Consider the following 10,163-nt stretch of genomic DNA (forward strand, 5'->3'; position numbering starts at 1 on the left):
TCCATCCTCATGGATAAGGAGAATCAATATTGTGAAAATGGACATACTGCCCAAAGTAATTTACAGATTCAATGCTATTCCCATCAAACTACCATTGACGTTCTTCACAGAATTAGAAAAAAACTACCTTAAAATTCATATAGAACCAAAAAAGAGGCCGTAGAGCCACGACAATCCTAAGCAAAAAGAACAAAGCTGGAGGCACCACACTATCTGACTTCGAACTATACTGCAAGGCTACAGTAACTAAAACAGCATGGTACCAAAACAGACACACAGACCGATAGAACAGAATAGAGACCTCAGAAATAAGAACACACATCTACAACCATCTGATCTTTGACAAACCTGACAAAAATAAGCAATGGAGAGAGAATTCCCTATTTAATAAATGGTGCTGGGAAAACTGGTTAGCCATATGCAGAAAACTGAAACTGGGCCCCTTTCTTCCATTTTATACAAAAATTAACTGAAGCTGGATTACAGACTTATCCCAAAGTCTTTAATCCCAAAGCCATAAAAGCTCTAGAAGAAAATCTAGACAATACCATTCAGGATATAGGCATGGGCAAAGATTTTATGACTAAATTGCCAAAAGCAATTGCAACAAAAGCCAAAACTGACAAATGGGATCTAATCAAAGAGCTTCTACACAGCAAAAGAAACTATCATCAGAGTGAACAGGCAATCTACAGAATGGGAGAAAATTTTTGCAATTAACCCAAGTGACAAAGGTCTAATATCCAGAATTTACATGGAACCTTAAACAAATTTACAAGAAAAAACCCCATCAAAAAGCAGGCAAAGGTAGTGGCCAGACGTGGTGGCTCATGCCTGTAATCCCAGCACTTTTGGGAGGCGGAGGCAGGAGGATCACGAGGTCAGGAGTTGGAGACCAGCCTGGCCAACATAGTGAAACCCTGTCTCTACTAAAAATACAAAAATTAGCCGGGCATGGTGGCAGGCGCCTGTAATCCTAGCTACTCAGGAGGCTGAGGCAGGAGAATCGCTTGAACCTGGGAGGCAGCGGTTGCAATGAACCAAGATTGTGCCATTGCACTCCAGCCCAGACGACAGTGCGAGACTTCATCTCATTAAAAAAGAAAAAAAAAAGTGGGCAAAGGACATGAACAGACACTTCTCGAAAGAAGACATTTATGTGGCCAACAAACATATGAAAAAAAGTTCAGCATCACTATCATAAGAGAAATGCAAATCAAAACCACAGCGAGATACCATCTCCCACCAGTCAGAATGGTGATTATTAAACAGTTAAGAAACAACAGATGCTGGCCAAGCTGTGGAGAAACAGAAATGCTTTTGTACTGTTGGTAGGAATGTAAATTAGTTCAACCACTGTAGAAGACAGTGTGGCAATTCCTCAAGGACCTAGAACCAGAAATATCATTTGACCCAGCAATCCCATTACTGGGTATATACTCAAAGGAATATAAATCATTCTGTTGTAAAGATACATGCACATATATGTTTACTGCAGCACTATTCACAATAGCAAAGACATGAAAATAACCCAAATGCCCACTGATGATAGACTGGATAAAGAAAATGTGGTATATATACACCATGGAATACTATGCAGCCATGAAAAGGAATGAGATCATGTCCTTTGCTGGGACATGGATGAAGCTGGAAGCCATTATCCTCAGCAAGCTAATACAGGAACAGAAAACCAAACACCAAATGTTCTCACCCATAAGTGGAAGCTGAACAATGAAGACACATGGACACAGGGAGGGGAACAACACATACAGGGGGCCTATTGTGGGGGTGAGGAGAGGGAGAGAGAGCATCAGGACAAATAGCGAATGCATGAGGAGCTTAATACCTAGGTGACAGGTTGACAAGTGCAGCAAACCACCCGGCACATATACACCTATGTAACAAACCTGCACATTCTGCACATGTATCTCAGAACTTAAAGTAAAATAAAACTAAATATGTATTTATATACGAAAATAAAAAGGAGTCCCTTTTCCCTCTCATGATCAACCTAAGAAGCCTTTTCCTTCATCTAATAAATTTGGAGGACTGAATTTTAGAACTGGTAATACTCAATATAATTAATAAACCGATTCTGCTGGCATGCATTCATCTAGGCCTAAGATTCTTTGAAGTAGACTTTGACTGCAAAAAGAATTAGGCCAAGAAATAGTAACAGACTTGCTTAACAAAAGGCAGCAAAAATGAGACTAGTAACAGTGCCTCATAGGTTTGGAGGATTAAGAGTTAGTGTCATGTAACTTCTGGTACACAGTTGTTTTTAACATTACCTAATAATATTGTAATGATTTTAATTATATCCCCTTAAAATATATGTCCATGTCCCAACTCCAGTACCTATAAATGGGACCTTATTTGGAAATAGGGTCTTCACAAATCCTTAATTAAGAATCTTGGTATGAGATCATGTTGGATTGAGAGTGGGCCCTAAATCCACTGACTGGTATTCTTATAAGAGAAAGGAGATAGATCTGAGACGCAGAGATATAGCAGGGAAAACCATATGAAGATGTAGGCAGAGACTAGACTGATGTTTCTGCAAGCCAAGGAACACTGAAGATTGCCAGCAGCCATCAGAAGCAGCTCGGCGAAAGGCATTTGAAATGGTTTCTCCTTCAGGGCCATTTCAGAAGGGACCAAACCTGTATATGTTTCAGATTTCTGGCCTCCAAATCTATGAAAATAAATTTGTATTAAGGCACAGTGGCACATGCCTGTAATCCCAGCTACTCAGTAGGCTGAAGCAGGAGGATCGTTTGAGCCCAGGAGTTCAAGGTCAGCCTGGGAAACAGAGTGAGACTCCCAACTCAAAAAAAAAAAAAAAGTGTTGTGAGCGCTTGAAAAGTAATATTAATAGTAATCAATTCAATAGCACCTAAATAAACCTATTTGGAAAGATTATGGAGAAGTCTGGAAATTATTTGTCTGTTTTGCTTTACTGATATAAAAAACCTCAAGACAGAACAGACCTGGGGTGTATTTACATAGTATTTAAATCAACAATGTTACCAATCACTCTTTTTTTCCAAAGATATTTCAGATTATTAACAAATGAAAGTCCATCCAAGATTAAAAAAAAAAAAAAAGAGAGAGAGAGAAAGGTCTGAATTTTCTTTTACAAAAGACTGAAAGGGAAAATCAAGTTATTCTTTCACTGTAATGGTAACAAACATATACCTGGTATACAAAAAACCTTTTTAGAAAAAGTGATACACACACAAAGGCCCTTACCCTGGTAGAAAGGCATTATCTAGACATATAAAGTAATTAAACCCACAATATTGTGGTTACTAACCAATCAAGCAATCTGCTGTTTAGCACTTGATTTGCTAAGGAAACTTTATTTTTCATAGTAAACTGATAAAGTTTCATTTTAGTTTTATACATTGATATCTGAGAATATGATTAATATGAGAATGGTCTCAGAAAAATGGATCCCGTCTCAATTTGTTGACAAATCAGGTTTGAGTTTTTAAAGCTTCTACAAGTCTTAATGATAACATTAGAAGCCCATATAAATAACTAAGAGGTAAAACAAAGAGAACTGGACATCATTCACCTCCCACAGAGTAACTGTCACATATAAACAGGCCAGGCATGGTAGCTTACATCTGTAATCCCAGCACTTTGGAAGGTCAAGGTGGGTGAACTGTTTGAGCTCAGGAGTTCGAGACCAGCCTGGCCAACGTGGCGAAACCCCATCTCTTCAAAAAATAAAAAAATAAAAAAAACAATCAGCCAGGTGTGGCAGCACATGCCTGTAGTCCCAGCTACTTGGGAGGCTGAGGTGGGAGGCTCTCTTGAGCATGGAAGGCAGAGGTTGCAGCGAGCCAAGATCCCACCACTACACTCCAGCCTGGGTGACAAAGCAAGACCCTCTCTTAAAAAACCACACACACACAAAACAGACAGCATCCAACTTTCACACCCTAGGAGACAATGATGTAATCCTGACCATAGTCTAAATAAGGGTCTTCCAAATCATTCTGGACTTATTTCTGGTCTTTGTGCCTGACACAGAATTGGCCCCTAAATGAGGAGTTCTTTTTATATAGCAAGTAAAAAGTCACACAGGTAACTATCAACAGGTGAAGGCTGAGTAAAAGCAGCCACACATGTGACTATCAACAGGTGAATGCTGGAAAGTATATATTGTATGGTTCTTAATAAACAGAAAGCAGATCAGTGATTTCCTGGCTGGGAGGGAAGACAGCAGAGGAGTGGGGGAAAAAGGGCACAGCAAAGAGAGATTATAAAGGGGCACAAGAGCACAAGGAAACTTTTGGGGGGATGCATATGTTCATTTTTTTGATTTTGGTGACAATTTCACAGATGTATACATATGTCAAAACCCATCCAATTGCCCAGTTTAAATATACACATTTTATTATCAGTTGTACTTCAGTAAAGCTGAAAAAAGAGAATAAACGCTTTTGTTTCACGAAATAAATGTTCCCTAATAGTAAAACATAAATAAGCCACAAAAATCCACTTCAACTGAATTTAAAGATCTTGTCAATTACTTTCCTGTATCTTTCCTACCTTCTGGAATTAAGCTTCTTGATTACAATAAACAGAAACTGCCTTCATTTTGAAGTTACTCATTTCCCACAAACTCTTTTTTCTTCCTCTTACTACCTTTTCCTGAGTATCCCTGAAGGCTTTTATCTGGATCTCTTGGAATTCTTCCTTCTTACAATGAAATAGATAATATTTGTTTTAGTGCTTTATAGTTTACAAAAGTATTTCCACCCTTTTTTCAAACCAACCCTGAAAAATAGGCTCTTGTGAAGTATGTATTTTCAGTATATTTACTCTGCAGTTTAAAAAACTGAAGCTGAGATCAAATATATATAAATTCCTCAAGTTTAGAGATAATCAAATTCTGAGTCAAATACAAGTCTACAGACCCCAAATGCATGTTGTTTCCCCCCAACCTGCCCAAATTGCCACTCTTTATTTCCATCATCATCCACCTGGAGATGATGTCCTAGTCCATACTTCAAGAGACAGGGTCTTGCTATGTTGCCCAGGGTGGCATGCAGTAGCTATGCACAGGCACGGTCCCACTACAGATCAGCACTAGAGTTTTGCCCAGCTCTGTCTCTGACCTGGGCCAGTTCATCATTCCTTAGGCAACCTGGTGGTCTCCCATTCCCATATTGATGGGAGGTCAATATTATTGATGTTGAACTTAGTGGAGACACTTGATCGGTGGAGCACACTACAATACAGCCCAGAACCCCTAAGCTCAAGTGATCCCCCCACCTCAGCCTCCCAAGTAGCTGGAACTATAGGCACACACCACCATGCCTGGCAGTCCATATTTTTAGCCCTGTCTGTTCACCCTCTTTGTATTTGTGTACAAATTTCTTTCTCTTGGAAATCTAGAAAGATGTAATCAGCCAAAAATGTCACAAACAGAATTGAACAAGCTTTCCACTTTAAGTGCCCCATCTTTTTTTTTTTTTTTTTTTTTTTTTTTTTGGAGACAGAGTCTTGCTCTGTTGCCCAGGCTGGAGTGCAGTGGCGCAATCTCTGCTCACTGCAAGCTCCACCTCCCAGGTTCACGCCATTCTCCTGCCTTAGCCTCCAGAGCACCTGGGACTACAGGCACCTGCCACCCGCCTGGCTAATTTTTTGTATTTTTAGTAGAGACGAGGTTTCACTGTGTTAGCCAGGATGGTCTCGATCTCCTGACCTCGTGATCCACCAGCCTCGGCCTCCCAAAGTGCTGGGATTACAAGCGTGAGCCACCGCGCCTGGCCTGAGCAAAAAGGTTGGATCAACTGAGTCCCTTAAATTTTTCCTAACATTTTCTCGATTCTCATCAAGGTACCTCTGTTCTATCTAAAGTGCCTACCTCTTACTTGTTCTCAATTCTATCTCTTTCCTCACTCTGCCCCCTTATCTGGATTGCCTCCTATCAGGGAATCCAGACCCATTAATTCTTTTGGGACAGGGTATCCTAATTCACAGCTTCCTAACCAGAATGCAACTTCTTTGAATGATTCACAGGTATGCCTGAGATATTGATCCCTCTGCTCTCCAGGCAGCAGGGGCAGGGCTTGAGACACTGGGGAAAGTGCACACTGATGGCCTTTGGCAATGAGCGGTTTATGTTAATGAGACACATAATTAACATTTTTTATGTATGTCATGATGTGAAAAAGATGTTTACCAGTACCCTAACCTCACCCTACACAAATCTGCTTCTTTACTCATCATCTTGATGGCATAATTTTTGCCTAGCTGTCCCTTTGGGTAGGTGACAGTAAGACAGAGGTAATGGGGAACACGGAACTTGTGAGTTATTAGGCCTACTAACTCTGTAATGTTGGGGAAGTCACAACTGTTTTAAGACTCAGTGTCTTCAGAATAAAATGTATATATGCACACTTTTTAAGTTAGTGGCAGGGCTCAACTCTATAGTGAGGATACGAAAACTCAAAATGCTAGGTATCGGTTATCACTAATAACAAATGTTCCTTGAGTTAACTGATTAACAATATGATCCAATATGCTAAAAATAATTCAAACGGAGAAATTTCAGTTTTTTTCTAGTCAACAAAACTGTCTGATCTTATATTTGTCCAACTCCACTTCTAAGCTGTCTACAGGAATGTACTTCACAGTACAGTCCTGCAAAACCAATATGGGTAGTTTCGACATCAGCAGCTAATTTTTCCAACACTGTGCCTAGATAAGAAGAAGTCTTCCAGGACTTGGTGATTTCCTATACATCATCTTTCCATGTATGAAAAAAATTCCAAAGTTCCACCATACCTTTTAATTTACTCTCAAGATTTACACGGGCTCTGTGAACATCTGATTACCTATTTACAATCCATAAATCCTCCTTGTAAGATTCTTCCTGTGAAAATGTCCCAGAGGGCACATTTACTAAAGTGGTAATACATTATTTTGACCTGAGGACCCTTAGAAATGGCACGAAGTCAAAAGGTAATGTGTGGGGCTTACTACATAACATTCTAGAACTGTCGATTACCAGACAGTAACTGGTTTCAAAAAAAGACCCTTTAAAAGAATCAATAAATCAGCCAAATTATAAGTCTGTGTGATCACAAGGGGTTCCAAGAAGTCTACAAGGGGAATGAGATTCTTAGATACACTGTCACCATATTAGGAAATTCCCTTCACTCTCCGGGGTCATCTCCTGTCACCGACTGCCTCCCCGGTCCCATCCCTTTGTCCCAACCAAACTTAACTTTCTGCAGTACACCATGTTCTTCTACAATTCTTTGCCTTGGCTCACACTGTCCTTCTACCTCCATACCCTTCCCTTCCTCTTCACCTGGCAAACACCTACGATTCTTTCAAGGACCAGTAGACTGCAAGTTCCCTGAGTATAAACCATAGAGTTTTGTTCAGAGCTGTTGTATCTTCAGCGCCTAACATAGTAGGCACTCAATAATTAATAAATGGAAGAATGGAGGCTCAAAGAAACTTAAAGCATCTCTTAGCTGAGAGCATAGCAGCTCTGCTTCACTCTTTCTCAACATACACGTTTGGCTGGCTGCCCCCTTTTCTGTGCTCCCATGATACTGTGACTGTTTCTACCATACATTTTTCACTTGTACTGTAATTCTCTGTGAACTGTATGAGGGCGAGGATAGTAAGATGTCATCCTTCAACCCCAGAACTTTCCACAGTGCTTGAGGCACGGCGGGGAGATAATAAATGTTTGCTGAATAACTGAAAGGGGATTTCAGAGCAGCCCGAGGATATACAAGCACGCGTCCCATCTTCGTACCCTCTGCGATCCTTGCGCCCGCGCCCGGCTCGGGTTTCCTCCTCCAAAGAGGCGGCCGCGGAGCCCTCCCTCGCAACTTCCCCCAGACGCAGCCCCCGTCTCCTCTGGCCAATTAAAGTCCAACTGCTGCCGCCGCTCCTTCGGTGGATCCCAAGCCCCCACTCGGGCTCGGGTTCAACTGTGTGGAGGGAGGCTGACGACAGAGCCGCGGCGGGAAGGCGGGAAGGCTGCTCCTCCGCTAGGCAGCCGCGCGAGGCGCGCCAAAGCCGGCCCAGCTGGGACTCCCACCTGCCCCCGCGCCACTGAAGCCGCGGTCAGCACGCGTGCCGCCGGCGTCCGCACCTTCCCCGGGGCGAGCCCTGGGCCTGCCCCCGCCCCCTCCACCCGCCGCCTCCAACCCAGGCTCGGCCGCCCCTTTCTCGGGCTCCGGCCAGGGCCTGGGGTGTGCAGCCCAGACCAGTGTCCCGGTCCCCGGCTAGGGGCAGAGGCAGGGGCTGGGACTCCGGGGACACCGACCCACGGCCCTGCGGCCTCCGCCGCTGTCCTCGGCCCTCGGTCTCCAGACCCCCGCGTCCCGCCGGGTTCCCAGGGCGGCGGAGCGCGGGCCCGCGGCGCAGAGCGAACTGACCTGGAAGTGCAGCGCCATCTTCCCAGGAGGCGGCGCCGGCCGGCCGGTCTGCACCCAGCGCCCGAGGGGAGGGAGCGGGGGCGGGCGCCGCGGAAGCCCCAGCCGCCCGCGGGGTCCCTGCGCCGCTCGCCAGCGCTCGCTCGCCCGCCCCTCACAGTCTCAGCCGCGCTCGGCGTCCGCATTCGAAGCGCTGGAGGGGCGGGGCTGGGAGGGATGGGGCGGGGCTGGGAGGGATGGGGCGCGGCTGGGAGGGATGGGGCGCGGCTGGGAGGGATGGGGCGGGGCGACGGAGGCGGGGCGCGAGGCGGGGCCGATAGGGGCGTGTCCTCCGGGAATCTCAACCGCCCTTTGCGCTCAGGTTTCAACCGGCGCGTGTTGGTGGGTCATGACCTCCAACCTCTGCCCTTTGACACAACTACCATGACCCACCTGTCAGCCGTGGACCCTGACTCATAAGTCTTCCAAAGGCTCTCTTTACCCCGACCCTCAAAATACAACTACTGCCCATGGCTCCCGACTCCTGCATCTCCAGAGATTTTCTTGTCTCCTAACAGCCGCGAACCACAGACACACACAAGCCATAACCTTTGACTCCCACATGCCAGCTGTTGCCTTTGACCCCTGACTCCCAGGGCCCAAATTCCATTGTTGCTTAACAACGTTTTTAACTTGATTTTGGTTAAAATTAAGCTGACCGTGTCTACCTGCTATTAAGTTGTAACATTCAAGCTTTACCTCTTATTCTTTGTCTGCATTTTGTTTAATATGAACTTGTATTTTACACCAAATGATTCCATTGCAATGAGAATTTATTGGAACAGAAGTGGGTCAAAGTCACTGCTTTCTGATGTTCTTCGTTTTTTCTTCAAGTTCAACAGTTCCATTTGGGAGCACTGTACTTTAGTATTTAAGAGGGAAACTCCCTTAAGCACTTCTTGTATTTGGGTCTGCTAAGAACAAAGTCTCTCAGCTTTTGTTAACATAAAATCATCTTAATTCACCTTCATTTTTTAAAGGATAGTTTTGCTGGGTATAGAATTTCACATTGGCTTTTTTTTTAATCTTTCAGCATTTTAAAAATGTCTTTTCATTGTCTTCTGGTTGTCATTGTTTCTATTGAGAAATCAGCCATGAGTCTAATTGTTGATCCTGTCTTTCACCCCCATCCTCAGCTACTTGAACATTTTTCTCTTTTTTTCTTTTTTCTTTTTTTTTTTTGTCTTCAGCACTTTGTGCTTGATGTCGCTAAGTTTGTGTGTGTGTGTGTGTGTGTGTGTGTTGTACTTATCCTGCTTGGGATTCATAAAGCTCTTTAAGTGTGAATGTGATCTTTTGCATCAAGTTTTGAAAAATCTTGGTCAGTATTTCTTTAAATGTTGCATCTATCCCCTTCTCTCTCTCTCTTTCTTTCTCTCTCTCTCTCTCTCTCCATTCTGGAACTTCAGTTACATGTATAACTTTTTGCTATATTCCTTATTTCTCTTCTGTATTTTTTATTTGCCTGCTGCCCATTTCATAGAAACTCTGTTCTACTGTGTCTGAGCTGCTATACATCCCCTCTATTGAATTCTTAGTTTTAGTTATGGTATTTTCAGTTCTAGAATTTTCATTTAGAAAGTTGAAATTTTCATGCTTCCCCTTTCTCTCACATTTTAAAAATAGATTCCAAGGCTTTGATGAAATTCTTTATCTTTATTTTCTTAAACATTTTAGCTGTATTATTTAAAGCCCTTATCTGTT

General features: G+C 43.3%; 1 protein-coding gene across 3 annotated transcripts in view; it reads right to left on the bottom strand.

The window, feature by feature from the left end:
* LOC105480862 (RAN binding protein 17) overlaps positions 1 to 8,579 on the bottom strand; it is a 442,674-nt gene extending 434,095 nt beyond the window's left edge. For 2 of the 3 annotated variants that reach the window (XM_011740055.2, XM_011740054.2), the window contains exon 1: positions 8,424 to 8,578. In XM_011740055.2, the coding sequence (XP_011738357.2) occupies positions 8,424 to 8,441 (18 nt within the window). In that variant the 5' untranslated portion in view covers positions 8,442 to 8,578. Of the gene's footprint in view, positions 1 to 8,423 lie in introns of all 3 variants that reach the window. The other variant, XM_011740056.2, reaches the window with a different exon arrangement.
* Between the last annotated feature and the right edge of the window lie 1,584 nt (positions 8,580 to 10,163).

This window comes from Macaca nemestrina, chromosome 6 (genome assembly GCF_043159975.1).
Source record: "Macaca nemestrina isolate mMacNem1 chromosome 6, mMacNem.hap1, whole genome shotgun sequence".
In the NCBI taxonomy this organism is placed as follows: Eukaryota; Metazoa; Chordata; class Mammalia; order Primates; family Cercopithecidae; genus Macaca; species Macaca nemestrina.